The sequence below is a fragment of the Hakea prostrata genome, chromosome 8, assembly GCF_041222555.1.
Source record: "Hakea prostrata isolate BN-2017 chromosome 8, UWA_Hpros_2, whole genome shotgun sequence".
NCBI classification, from domain to species: Eukaryota; Viridiplantae; Streptophyta; class Magnoliopsida; order Proteales; family Proteaceae; genus Hakea; species Hakea prostrata.
In genome coordinates, this window is record NC_142607.1 from 48157131 (window position 1) to 48172353 (window position 15223).

Below are 15223 nucleotides of genomic sequence, written 5' to 3' on the forward strand. Positions count from 1 at the left end.
AAATCTCACTCTGAAAAGATAAAGAAACAGAAAAATAAGTAGATATACTAATTAGGAAACTAGTCTAACATCAAATACGAAATCTATGTAGAAAATATAAGAAAATAAAATATAATTAAAATAGAGAATTTAAAGAAAAATTCGATTCCAATTAGGAAACCTCGGTCATACTTCCAACACCAATAGAATGTGCTATGTTCACAAGAAAGTTGAAGAATTTTCACTATTTACGGATGAAGATTGTCACGAAGATCCTAAAAATACCTATGGCAACTTTACAAACTCTCTGCCGAAGTTGAAAATCTTCAAATCCGACAATGACTTTACAAGAGAATGTGAAGATAAACAAATAACATTCTGATCAGGTAAATGGGTCAATCCATTAGACTAGGTCATACCATACTACCCTTTCACTCCCATAGAGAAAGAGATTAGTCGCTCTACTTCCATTATACCACACTACCAAAAGGGAAATTTTCAATGCCACCCCCTAAGTTACTCATTAACGACGCCCTTTAAGTTATCCAATTTATCAATTAGACCCCCTGAATGGTGAAAATAAATCAGTGACACCCTCTGCCATTAGGAAATCACAATAAAATACTGATGTAAGCAAGTTAAACTTTTATAGAAGACAAGAATAACGAAACTTAAATCAAAATGCACAAAAGAGAATTTGAAGATTATACCACCTTAAGTGAAATAAATTCTTCTCCTTGAACCAAATCGAATCATTCTTTTGTACGTTTGAGATTTAATGAAATCTACGTGGTGTCTATGTAATGCTAGGAATCACAAACATGACCACTTCAAAAGCACCAACCTACATGATCCCGTTCAGCCCTCCCAATATCAAATCCTGGCTCCACCCCCCATGGTGGCTATGGTGCCCAGTGTTGAATAGATGTTGCATTGATTCCATTAGTCCCAGTTGTTCAAACATGGTTCGGTTTGTTAAAAAAAAATCCGTTTTTTCACTTAAGTCAATACATGGTGTTTTGAGTAGCTAGAATATAATATAAACCATATGACATCGACATCCTCAGCATTGGATATTATAAGCACCACCGCGTCAGTAACACTAGCCTAGTAAAATTCCTAAAAGTAATATTAGAAATGGATAAACAAAAACCAAGACATGGTAGTACCACGGAGATATGACTAATAAATTGGATAATTAAGGAATTACATCAGTGTTAGGGGTAACGGGGGATGTGACTGAAAATCTTTTAAAAAGAAATTGCATCACGCAATTGACAGCACTAATTATTAGATAACTATCCAATTCCACGTCGACCACTTCAACGCGGACCTGGTCATGTTATCATCTCTGGTTCTTATCTTCAACCAGCTCACATCGATCGGTTCTATCACATTTTGCCACGTGTCATGTAAGTCTCATAAACGTCAACAAAAATTGGACTCGGTTTTTCCGGGTATATCCGTTGTACCTTGCACTTCCCACAGCGGATATTTTCCGAATTCAGTAATCTTCACACAGTTCCCTCTACCAGTTAACACACTCCACGTGTCCCATAACGAAGCTTCGTCGCGAAGATTCTGGAAGGTCGACCACTAGCCCCCCTGTAGGTAGTGTAGAGCAGAAGAAAATGGAGGTGCCGCCTCCCGCCGAAAACATTAACAACGCAGTTGACCGTTGGAAAATCATTTAAAAATAATAATTTTATATTTAAAAAATAAAATAACGTTTCTAAAATCTTCACCTACAACACGGTCCACGACTCCACAGACATACCGACCTTCGGAGAACCCAGTTCCTCAGAAGCTTCTTCATACACCAAGTCTTTATTCCCTTTAAATTCCTTTAATCTCTTCAAAGCAAGAAGCGCAAGAAACGCAATCGAAGCACCTGAGATAGAGACGAATCGTGTACGATTCAGAAGCAAACTAGAACGAAAAACACTAACAAAAGGGACGATGTCTTGTGCAATTGCTAGCTATCCTGTGGTATCACCAACATCTTCTTTCATTTGCAAGGTCGATACTAGTTGTTCCTCTGAAGCCTCCTTATCTTCACCTTCATCACCTTACAGGATGCGGTTTCCCAAGTCATGGAGTTGTTTCAGGGCTTCTAAGAAGGAGATTTCGGAGCCCATCAGTATAAAGAGGAAAAGACCTACTAAGATTGATATTCCAACATCTGTTTTGAGTTTAGTAGATTCAAACCCTTCTCTCGCAGAGGTGAAGAGGGAAATTGAGTTTCAGAGAGATGGGGTTTCTGTTTACTGCAAAAAAGGAAGGAGGGAAGCCATGGAAGATCGGTATTCTGCTGTGTTTGACCTTCAAGGAGATCCCAAACAGGTATGTTCAGCTTTGCTTTTCTTTTATTTTTCTCTTTTTCACTGTTGAAATCCCCAATTCTGATGATGTTTGGTTTGTTGTTTCAGGCTTTCTTTGGTATATTTGATGGACATGGAGGGTCAAAAGCTGCGGAATTTGCTGCAGAGAACTTGAATAAGAATATAATGGCTGAATTAAATAAAGGAGGAAATGGGATTGAAGATGCAGTTAGAAATGGGTATCTCACCACAGATTCAGAGTTTCTAAAAGAGGAAAGCCATGGTGGTTCATGTTGTGTTACAGCAATAATCACAAAAGGAGACCTTGTGGTCACAAATGCTGGTGATTGTCGTGCTGTTATGAGCAGAGGAGGAATTGCCGAAGCCCTCACCTCAGATCATAAACCTTCAAGGGAAGATGAAAAATACAGAATCGAAGCCCTGGTAAGTTTATGACCCAACTAAGAATTGAATCACAATTTGGACTCAATTTATTGTTTGAAATGCAACTAATGATTTCTACTGAAATATGTTTTCAGGGTGGCTATGTGGATTGCTACCATGGTGTTTGGAGATTGCAGGGTTCTCTAGCTGTATCAAGAGGAATTGGAGATGGATCCCTCAAACAATGGGTAACAGCAGAACCAGAGACTAAAGTTTTGGACATTAAACCTGAATGCGAGTTCTTAATCCTTGCTTCCGATGGCTTGTGGGACAAGGTAATTTACTTTTTCTTCTCTATGTTTTGATTAAACGCTCTTAATAGCTTCTCAGTTGAGTATTTGAATCATCTTACTCACTATATCTCTCATCTGTTTTATCAGGTTGGAAATCAAGAAGCTGTAGATATGGTTCATCCTCTTTGCAATGGCACTGATAAAGCAGAGCTTATCTCTGCCTGTAGAAAGCTTGCAAATCTCTCTGCAACACGAGGCTCAACTGATGATATCAGTGTTATGATAATCCAATTGGGTTACTTCATCTGAGTGTTGAATCTCTGTCTGAAGAAGAGAAATCTTCTGCTGGATCCATTGCTGCTTTGCCTGCAATTGTTTCTTAGAAGCAACTCAAGCTTTTGAAAAGCCATTTGAACGGAAGAGAATTTGAAGGCTGTCTTAATATATTTTTGGGGGAGAGCCTTGAATTATTGTAATTGATCCCATTTATTCATTATTTTTTAGCAGATTTTTAAGATAACATCTTCTGTAGGAGAAAACTGACCGATTCAGGATTTATACTTGTACAGACGCTCATAAATAATAATTTGTTTTAATTATTATTACACGACTTGTCGTCTTGTTAGAATTAACTTCAACCAAATACGGAAGAATTATTACATTGATTTAATAATTATCACGTGTTCTAAGCTTTAATCGTTAACGAGAAGAAAAAAAAATTAATAACATTGATCTCTTCTTCTTTTTTTTCTTTCTTTCTTTTCCTTTTTTTTCTTCTTTCTTTCTTTCTTTCTTTCTTTCTTTCATTTTTTTTTTTTTTTTTTTTTTTTAACAGATTTATAGGACAACAAATAGAGAACAACACACGAACCCAAGAATAACAAACTCCTGTGCCCATGGACAGGATAAATGCCACTCCACTCGGCACATTGAGAGCCCTCCAGGCTAGGGAGTGGGCAAGCCCATTACAATTCCCAGAAATAGCAACAAACTGGCAGGAAGAAAAATCCTGCCTCAAACAAAGAATATCATTGATCTTCTTCTACTAAAAGAAATAAATTACGGAGACCAACTTGAACTTTGAACAAGGCTCCCTTTCGGTTGATTTTCAATTATTTTCTATAATTGTTGAAGATGCAAGGGACGTGAATAGAATTAAGTTGCAAAGTCCATGAGGGGTACGAGTAAAAATAGTTTTCACAAAAATGGAATGATTATAATTATTGAAAATACATAGAATAATTGGAATTAAGGGAAGGACCTGAGGAGATTTGAATAAATTAATCACCACATAATTGACATGAATGTAATCATTGAAAATTTAAGAGAGGTGATAAGAATTAGAGTTTTTTATGTGTGAGTCTTCCTAGTAGACATTAAAATAATCTTGGGTCCCCTTAGTGCAATAATATATTATGTCTTGCTCCCAACCAACCGTTAAGTGATCTTAAATTTCAAGTTTGGAAGGACCAAAATAATATTGTTTAATACATACGATATGAGTAAAATACCCCCAATAATCAATTTTTTCCAACCATATTTCACCCATCTTCTTCCTTTACCTTGCTGTCTTGCTCAATGGAAGATCGAAAACTTGACTTCTTCCACTTATAGGAAATCTAATCATTTCAAGATCGGAACTGGTGTAGCTTTCACACTCTGAATTGTTTAATTTCTTCTTATGCATCTGCTTCGATTTTTCATTCGGTTTTTAGAATGAGCGAGTAAGCATTCGCAAATTGAACCCAATCCCATTTTCAGGGAAGCCCATTCTTTTCAAGAGTCTTCCTTTTTTTTTCTTTTAGTAGCTACTGCTACTGTTAATAGTTAAATTGGCTTGATTTTGTTTGTCCCTATTTAAAGGCATTTGGCTGTGGAGAAGAATCAAACTTTATCTATTAAATTATCCCCAGAGATTTCTAATTTGACGAGAGAGAAGCCACTGAATGCAGCTTTATCTTCTTCTGCTATCACCAACATCTATGGGTCCCTTGACTTTCCAGACCACTCCATTATTTGATCACTTGATCTTCCTTTAATATGATCACCCCTTGCAACAAAAGCATTATTTTCTTCAGCTTACTCCTTATCATCAGTATTTTTTCATAGCATTTTATTCATCAATAATTCAGTAATAATATCGTCAAGATTCAAAGTGTTCTTACTAAAGAGTAACGTTGTCACAATGTGATCAAATGGCTGAAGTAGTAATGCGAATAGGAGTAATGCATTGTCCTTCTCTTTAATCTCCTCATCAAGAGCCGAGAACTCTATCAAAATCATGTTGAACTCATCTAGGTGCTTGTCAAATTTCGCCCTTTCTGAAAACTGAATGCCTTATAATTGTTTCTTTAAAAACAATCGATTTGTCAATGACTTGGATTGATACTTGCTCTCTAGCTTTGCCCAGGCTTTCTTTGAATCCGTAAACCCAATGACTTGACGAAGAACATTATTCACAGGATTCAATTGGATTGTACTATTTGCTAGATCCCTCAATTCTTGCCACTTGCTGTCCTTCATCGCCTCTAGCCTTTCTGATTTTTTTCTTTCTAAGACCCTTAACAATCCCTTCCCGCATAAGGGTGTTCTTCACCCGTTGTTGCTATAAGGTGAAAATATTATGTCCATGAATTATAAACTTTTATGGATAAGTTATAACTCTTCACGGTCATCTATTTGTGCCCTTCATATCTATCATCAACCTAAAAAGTCTTGTTCGTTGATCTCCATACAAACCTACAAAATCAGTATCAACAAAGTAAAATATCCTATATTCATCACTTTCATCGACTCTGGAACACCCAAAAACCTTAAGAACACCTAATTTTGTATAAAAAATCTTGTGAAAACAATTTTTACGGAACAAATCCGAAAAAAAAAAGTATTATAAAATAAAGAGAATATATCAGAGACAAAGAAGAAAACTAGAACAAGATCAATCAGAAATCATTCATTCAGTTGAGTGCATTACATATTTATAGTAGAATGAGCATCTACTCTGATATGGAAATACAATATATGATTCTTGCACACAATAAGATATTCTTGATATGGAAAGATAGATTGCCGCCCAAGATAGAAGGTGCATGGAATGGAAATATTGATTGTTAACATTGTGTGTTGAGACCACTGTAATCTTCAATTAAGATGGGAATGTGAATCACCAAAATTGTATGCTGAGGTGGTTGAGATTTTCAATTGGAAGTATTGTCTATTGGAGGTGATGGATATCCATAATCAATATTATTTATAACAAAAAAAACTTTTTTTTTCTTTCTTTTTGCCTTTTCTTGACCGAACCAAACCTTTTTTTTTTTCAACCACAGCGTCATTTTTTTTTCCGGTAAACTCAACTCTAAATCCTAAACCCTAAAACACAATGTAATGAATAATAGAGAAATGGTAAAAAAAACTTCAGATGAAATGCTTTCTTCCGATCAAATACCAATACGAATGAGTATGTTTTGTTGGCACATACTTGAACTACCACCGGTTTAAAGTTCCACCGCCACCTGCGCCTCTGGCTTTTAGGGAGAAAATTGAAAAGTAGATGGTGAAGCCCCCACTTGCCTCTAGTTTCAAACTTTCATTAAATGCCAATCTCATATCTAGAGACTTTCAGAACGAAAATTAAAGGTTCAAAAAGTGTAAAGAAAAGAATGAAGAAAAAAAAAAAAGCCAAATAGAATATCAATCATTAATAATAAGACCTGGTTTCCTAGGTGCTTCTCTCCCTTTACTTCTCCCTCTAAGTTGGGAAATTTTGGGAACAAGGAATGGAAGCAAACAAAGTAGCATAAACTCTCATTGTTCATATTCTAGAGAACCTTTATAGATACGTTCACAAACATTAGAACACAAATTTGCAACATAAACATTCAAGAAACGGTCATTTTTTTGGATTTTTATTTACAGCAGGAGCTGCTAACTGCTGCCAAAGGTGGTGATTGTGCTAAATAATTAAAATAAGATTGAATAGTTGAGAATCAAATGGTAGGGCTTTACTTTTAGATACTATTTTTTATTTTTACATTTTAAGAGTTTAAAATTTATTAATTTACAAAATCAGACCCCTCATTTACCCGACTCCCAAATCCCTATTTATTTCTTCTTCTTCTTTTCCTAATTTTTGTTCACTAAATTTCCTCTCCTCTAGTGACCTTGGGCTCACAAGAAAGAGAGAGGGAGAAGGGAAGAACGAATAAAAATCCATGATGTAGACAGTGAAGCTAACCAACGGTAGAGCTGATAGGTCCGAAGAATGGAAAGATGATATCTAGAAACCATATTGGAATCACCAAAGGCTGCCTCGCCAGAGCTCTTAAGAATATGCTCTTAGTGTCGTGCATTCCTATTACCTTCTCCCATACTAAATATTGCGACGTACAGACAAATCCAAATGTTGTGAACTGCATAGCATTTTTCTTTTAGTCAATTACACAAACACCATGGCAACAAGACCTTGCTTGGGTCCTTCGCAATAAATGCGCAGGACCATCAAGCCATTCACTTTGGGCGGTGGGATCGGAATTTCGGTTGAAATTTCGATCTTGACCGTCGAAATTCAACGGTCGAGATCGAAATCTCGATCGAATTTCAGATCCTACAGCCAAAATTTCGGCTTGATGATCCTGCGCAGGATCCAAACTTTTTCGCATGGCGACATCACTTAACTTTAATACCTCTAAAAGGCTAACATGGATATTAATCAAATAATCAACAAAAAGAAAAGAAATTAATTAAATAAATAGAAAGCAGACTTGAAGGATGAGCACCAAGATAACGGCAACATCACAGAAGCCGTTCTTGGGAAGGAGAGAGAAGGCATTTGAGTGCGCAAAGAGCTGATCGCCAAAAGCCCAGTAACGGATGTCACCGACGGAATCGTTAGGGTAAAAACGTAGAGGGTTGCTGGCGAGTAGATGTACTTGAACTTCTGCGCTGCCACATTGCATGCATTATTTCCTTGAGAAAAGTTTTACAGATGGAAAAACTAAAACCCCACACACCACTTGCTATTTGATTCTGAACCGTTTGATCTTATTTTAATTACATGGAGCAATCACCATGTTGATAGCAGCTAACAATATCTACTACAAATAAAAATTCGTTTTTTCCTTCTTCCTCTCTGGAATTTGGGTTCTTCATTCTTATGTTAAAAGTCTTTGATATGTTAATTTACTCTCTTCATTTACTTTATTACTGTGTTTTTTGATATTTTGCCACATGATTTTGTTTTTGCAATTTCTAGCAGTTGCAACGGCTCCTATCATTATAGAGTAATTCTAAGCTTTGTTTGGAGTAGAAGAAGACTTCTAATCTTTCTTCACGGCCTTCTTCATAGAAGCTGAGAGATTCCAATTCTTCATCAACGACCGTGTTGTATTAGGGTTTTGATATGTCTAGGGTTTTGGGTGGGTGATTTCTGGCAGGGGAAGGTGAGGGTGATGGTTGCAGGGAACGGGAGGGGGTAGGGTGGTTTCCGATAGTGGTGGTTAGTAGTTTCAAACGAGACATAGGTAAAAGATGGGCGAAGGGAAAATCTCACCCATCTAAGGATATTAAATGGGGGTAGTTATGTTATTTTATAACTTAGAAGACTTTATGATTATATCACACCTCATTTAACAGAGTTTAGGTTAAAAGCCTAGTAATGGGTAACTTGAATTTAGCAAGCGAGTGCCATGTAATTTAAGTCACTATAGTTGAAAACCTAGAGTTTTATCCCCTATTATAGGGGGTGACATGTAAAGACTTCAAAAAAAAATTATCTTTAGAAAATTTTATGTTTATGTCTCTTAAATTGGCATGGAAGTTAGATGTAGTCCACATTACATCATATATTATGTTTGGATTTTCTCAAACGAATACCATCAGTTTCTAATCCTCTTCAAACCTTGTCCCTCTCTTGAAAAAAATCACCCATAAGCCCCCATGCAAGCCTATACAAGAGAGCTAAATTGCGCACTCAAGCTTCTCTAATCTCTGTGTGTGATATATCAACCATGAAAATTTCACAATTACTTGTACGGATAGTGAACCTCACTTCTAACCAAGGTTTAAAGTATCCCACAATACCAACGATACAAGCCAATATGTATCTTTATTTGACCCAACTCATACGATACATCCCGATACGTCTCTCCATTAAATTACACTAAAATATCTTAGCCAACGCGATACAATATTCGATACAGGTAAAATCACCTGACCGATACGATAGTTGATACCGATACTTTAAACCTTGCTTCTAACCGAACATTCAAGGTTTAGACACCCAACCGAGCAGGGCCAAAACCTTCACACAGATTTTATTTATTATTATTTTATTTTATTGACAATAATATTTAGATTTTAGAGCATGGTTGAATTGATGGATTTTTCATCGCCGCCAGACATCGATGCGACTCTTGAATATGACACGTATGAATCGTCAAGATTTAACGGCTGTTACCTCTCTACTCTTGTGAGATCACAGCTGTTGAATTCTAATCCTAGAAAGCCACGTGAAATATATGGACAAGAATGTAGATATAATCGAAGTATACATAAACTTCGCCAGATGAACAAACTCAGTCTTCTCTTTTTGAATAAAAAAATACCAACTAAGCATGTTTTTCAGGTTCAGAACGCTGTAGTTGTAATTTCTCTCGTGATCTTATCCAATTAAAACACGTTCTACGCCGTAATGGTTCAGGAAAGGATTGACTGGAGAAGTTTGGAGAGTAGAGAGACTGGACTACTGAAGAGAAGGCATTTTCAGTCTTCGTGTTTGACCACCAAAACAAATTAATTCTTTTTTAAGCCAAAATCAAAACGAATTACACCCACGCCATTAACACGGGTAAGAAAGCTTTCTGGTCTTCTTCAAGCAACCTTCCTTTAAAACCATTTACTTAAGTCTCTTCAGCTGAACACAGAAGCACAAGTCACGAACCTGATAATATAGAAGAGAAGTCGTATACGAACTGAAGCAAACCAGAACCATGCTGTCTTCAATGTCTTATATTTCTACTACTTCTTCCTACTCAGACGCCATATCTCTAGCTTCATTTTGTGGGTCTCCTTCTTCTCCATCTCCATCTCCATCTTGTTCTTCACCGACATCACCTTTCATGGTGCGGTTTCAGAAGCCATGGAGTAGTTTCAGGTCTTCCAAGAAGGAGATTTCGGAACCCAGCATCTCGAAGAGGAGGAAGAGACCGACTATGATCGACATTCCGGCTTCTGACTGGAGTTTAATAGCTTCCAATCCTGTTTTGGCGGAGCCCAAGAGGGAGATTGAATTCGAGAAGGATGGGTTTTCTGTTTACTGTAAGAAAGGAAGGAGACAAACCATGGAAGATCGTCATTCTGCTGTCTTTGATCTACATGGAGACCCCAAGCAGGTATGTTACGTTCTGTCCAGCTCTACTCTTTCCACTCATCTTGTATCTTCAAAAGGAAAATTGGAGAACTTTAATTAGTCTCTCCCAACATTCAATTGAGCACTGGGAAATATGGGTTCAGTGAGTTTAAGTTCTAATAGAAACATGTTTGGTTTGCTGTTTTAGGCTTTCTTTGGTATCTTCGATGGACATGGAGGTTCAAAAGCTGCGGAATTCGCAGCAGAGAACATGGATAAGAATATAATTGCTGAATTGAAGAAGAGAGGAGGAAACGAGATTGAAGATGCAGTTAAAAGTGGGTATTTAGCTACTGACATAGGGTTCTTGAAAGAGGAAATCCATGGTGGGACTTGTTGTGCCACAGCATTGATAATGAAAGGGAACCTAGTGGTCTCCAATGCTGGTGATTGTCGTGCTGTTATGTGCAGAGGAGGAATTGCAGAAGCTCTCACCTCGGATCATAGGCCTTCAAGGGAGGATGAAAAACAAAGAATTGAAGCCCTGGTAAGCTTATCTTTCTGCTTCTCTTTAGTAAACCCAATAAGAATCACAATTTAGTATATGCTAGAACACTCAAACTGATTGTTTAGAATACAACTAATGTGTTCATCGAAATATGTTTTCAGGGTGGCTTTGTAGATTGCTACCATGGTGTGTGGAGATTACAGGGTTCTCTAGCTGTATCAAGAGGAATTGGTGATCGAACCCTCAAACAGTGGGTAATAGCAGAGCCAGAGACTAAAGTCATGAAAATTAAACCAGAATGCGAGTTCTTAATTCTAGCTTCTGATGGCTTGTGGGAGAAGGTAATGTATTTATTTTCTCTTTTCTATGTTTTGAATGCTGAGTAATACTCCAGTAGTCTCTGAGTTTAGTATTTGAATCTCTCCACTCATTATATATATTGCTCTTCTATTTCATCAGGTTGGGAATCAAGAAGCTGTAGATATGGTTCGACCTCTCTGCGTTGGGGCTGATAAGGCAGAGCCTATGTCTGCTTGTAGAAAGCTCGTAGATCTTTCTGTAATGCGAGGCTCAGTTGATGATATCAGTGTCATGGTAATCCAGTTGGGTCACTTTATCTGACTGATGAATCTTTTGCTCGAGTCACTGTGATACAAATTTGATTCTAACTGCAAGATGTGGATATCTCCTTCACTTTGCTCTTTCACTCGAGCAACATGGTTCAGCAACCTACGCCTTTGGGTCATGAATGGAAAAATCTCAGCCCCTGCTGCTCCTCTGAATTGTTGGTGATAGATGGACAATCACAAAGAAGAATACAAACAAAACACACTCACAACCACAAGGAATTTAACGTGGTTTGGCAAGATTGTCTATGTCTGCTCAAGAAAAAAAAAACATTATTTTCATTTGACTCCCTATCTCCGTTACTTTTTGTTGTAACCTCGGATGGTGAATAAATGAAAAAAATAGAAGAAGAGATTGCAAAAGACACCATGCACATGAGAGAGTTGATTAAGGAGTTCAATCCAACCATCTGGGTGGGCTCAAAAATGAACCCTGATCTACTATAGGAGAGTTTGAATCACTTACAACAAGTACATGCAATAAACACCAACGAAGATAGACTATGCCATCATGATCTCAGAACACCAAGAAGCTCCTTCGTTTACAGCCATTACATGCTCAAATCAAAGCCAAAACCCAAAAGAGAAACATGGGTCCTCAAGAACCCTAAAAATGTCGTTGAGAGGAAGATGAAGAACAAAGTATCACCCAAATTACAATCAAACCCCAAATACCCCAAACCAAACAATATAAATATCTAAGCTTAAACCGAATCATATGGCGCTAGTTCAATATTGTGGTTCAAGCAAAGCTTTAAGTCACGGTTCAAGCAAACCAACCATGCTAAGTACATATTAGCCCTTAATAATTCTCCCCCTTAATTTGTTGTTGGTGCAAGATATGTAATCTTAACCACATGGTTTGCTCCTGATCTAGCTCCAGCTCCTGAGACCAAAACAAGGTGAAAGTGGGCCGCCTCTGAAGACGGGAAGCCACCTCCGACGATCGAGTTAGTTCAAGCCAGCAAATGATAAACTCCATTGAAGAGTGAAGACCCCAAGAGATGATGAAGATCATCCTCTTGAAGGGTTCGAAAGCTAAAAGAAATGGTGGCTGGAGTGTGTAGAGCTTACCCCATTCATACTTGATGAGGGATTATATAAGTGAGCCATACCTAAAAGGATAACATGCTTCATAGCCCTTGGATGTTGATTTGATGAAATGGAAGGTGGAGATAGCCTCTTGAAGTGGCTTGCTCAACAAGCTAAGTTGTGTAACCAGCTGACGACTTTATTGTAGAGTTGAGATGTCAACATCAGATTTGTCTTTAATTTGACACATGCCCATAGTTAAGGGGACAAGAAGATGGATGCAATCTCCAAGACAAACTTGGGCCATGTAAAGAGCACCTTTGTCAACAAGAGCATCTAACGCCTCTTGGAACCTTAATGCTAGGCTGAGGACTTTGTCAGTCCATTTGATGCTAAGAGGACAGCTAGGGACTGAGATATGTTGAGTATCTCTTTGTCCTATTCTCTACTGAGAAGTCATAAGAAGCTAGTAGAAGAGGCAGGTCCGAGAAGTTCCAGACGATCCTCTTTGGCCCAGATTTTAGACCTTAGTGTCAGCCCCATAATCTAGTCTGGTTCCTTGACTTGAACCATAATCTTTGACCATAACATTTGTAAATGCCTAACTTTCCAACTAGTGCACTGGACTCCTTCTGTCATTGCCCATGTACCTGCAAAACAAACAAAAGAAAAAAACACAATAGTACCCATAAAAATAAAAAATAAAAAACAAACCCATGCACTTAATCAAAACCTAAACAAAATATGCATGAATATACAACCTAGCATGTACACATGCAAATGAATGCAATTATAAAATCAACTCAGTAATGTATAACTCTGAACATGGGTAGTAAAACATGCACAACCTACTATGCAACAACACCTAGCAACACTTAGACCATGTCAAAAGAAAGCATAAATTGCAAGTACATAATGCAAACTCCTGCAACAAGTAAGAAGCTCCATAAAACACAACTCAAGAGTTCATAGATCTGACCAAAACAACCATGGACAACAAACCATGCACAAAGTAGACATACATCTCAAAACTAAAGATAAAATATGAACAAGAGCTATAAAATAATAATAATAAATAAATAAAAATAAATAAAGCAATCAAAGATACCTAGACATCACCACAAACAATAATAGAAGAAAGCAAAGAATACACCCCTACAAGATATACTAAAACATCAAATAGACTTATCCATTCCAACCAAACAAAATACTATTAATACCTAGAAATAAGAAAGACTTTAACACAAAAACAGTGTAATCTTCAAAGAAAAACATGGGTGACCACCTAAACACAAACTTCGTCAACAAAGCCTCTTAACCATCACAATGAACACGTGGAACCAAACTAATAAACCATTGCCAAGATAGGCCATGAACATACACAAATATTCACAATAAAAGCAAAATTAAGTCTAATACATATCACAACATACATAAAAGAACCTAACAACAAGAGAGGAGAAATTTAAACAATCCAACTTAACATTTAAACCATGACAATAAACATTGAAAGTTCAACTAATGAGCAGCAAAAAAACTTTAACTGATTAAAAACAATAGGTCAAATTTCTAGTGATCCTTGTTAAAGAAGAATAAACTCTTAACAAATAAGAATAGATCTCCCCCCCCCCCCTCAACCAAGTAGATCTCAATCCTAGGAAATCCCTAAGGGCCTGTTTGGTTACATGAATCCAGAGAAATCTCTGGATTTACAAATGGGGGATTTATACCCGTTTGGTTGTGTGAATCCCTGGATTCATGAAATCTAGGGATTAACATTTTTACACTAAAAACGTGAATCTATAGATTTATGGGTATGAGGTGAAATCCAGAGATTTTGCACCTACCATAAAAGCGCTAAACATTTGAATCATGACTCCATAGATGTTTTTTTTAAGATGAATCTACATATTTCATTCCAAAGATTCAGGCTAATCAAATAGTTAATTTTATGAACCATGACTCCAAAATTTAAAATCTCTAGATTTTTGAAATCTCGAGACTCAAGTAACCAAACAGGCCCTAACAGGTTCAAGAACTTCCATTTCAAATCTCTGATTTAAAAACTTGCATTTAATTTAGAACTTTCAAAAAATAAAACACGCGACCGAAATGTAATCTACATAATAGAAGATGAAGGCACAGAATAAGAAATGGGAACTAGATATCAAGTCTTATATACCAATTCCAAGGGAATATGCAAGAAATCACAAGAGGATCATTTAAAACAAATCATATTTCCAATTCAGTTGTTAATATGCTTAAAGAAGTTGCAAATAAATTCTCTCTTCTAAATTATTGTGAAGAAGAACAATAAACATCCAATCGAGGAACGATGCTTGATGGTTTCGCTCGGTTCGCCGGGCGGCGAACCGAGCGACATGGCGAGTAATCGCCGAGATCTCGGCGAGATCTCGGCGGCGAGAAGTAGTTCAGGTCAACGGTCTCTTTCCCTTTCTCTCTTTCTTCTTCTTCTCCGGCAAAACAGATCGGTCTCTTTCTCTCTCTCTTTCTTCGTCTTCTTCTTCTCCGGCAGAAATAGTGCATGGCCGCTGCCGCTGCTAGGGTCGCCACTGCTGCCGCTGCCCTCTCCTTTTCCATCTTCTGCCCCGCTTGCATGAGCCGGCCTTTGCTGATTCTGCCGTTGCCGCTGCTTGTCTTCTTGTGGGTGCTAGAAAATGTCTCCCAACCCATCTTCCTCCCCTCCACCTGTCCCTTCCCCCCCTTCGATT

General features: G+C 37.4%; 2 protein-coding genes across 2 annotated transcripts; both read left to right on the plus strand.

The window, feature by feature from the left end:
- Window positions 1-1743: 1743 nt before the first annotated feature.
- LOC149008305 (putative protein phosphatase 2C 25) lies at window positions 1744-3632 on the plus strand. Its single transcript, XM_089165516.1, has 4 exons — window positions 1744-2322; window positions 2409-2744; window positions 2840-3019; window positions 3125-3632. Exons 1-4 carry the CDS (start codon window positions 1939-1941, stop codon window positions 3284-3286), a joined length of 1062 nt encoding a protein of 353 aa, XP_089021642.1. The 5' UTR covers window positions 1744-1938; the 3' UTR covers window positions 3287-3632.
- A 6238-nt stretch (window positions 3633-9870) lies between these two features.
- On the plus strand, window positions 9871-11797 carry LOC149008306 (putative protein phosphatase 2C 25). The gene is made up of 4 exons (XM_089166692.1): window positions 9871-10368; window positions 10534-10872; window positions 10995-11174; window positions 11293-11797. The coding sequence occupies exons 1-4, from the start codon at window positions 9967-9969 to the stop codon at window positions 11452-11454; spliced, it is 1083 nt and encodes a 360-aa protein (XP_089022818.1). The 5' UTR covers window positions 9871-9966; the 3' UTR covers window positions 11455-11797.
- Window positions 11798-15223: the final 3426 nt, after the last annotated feature.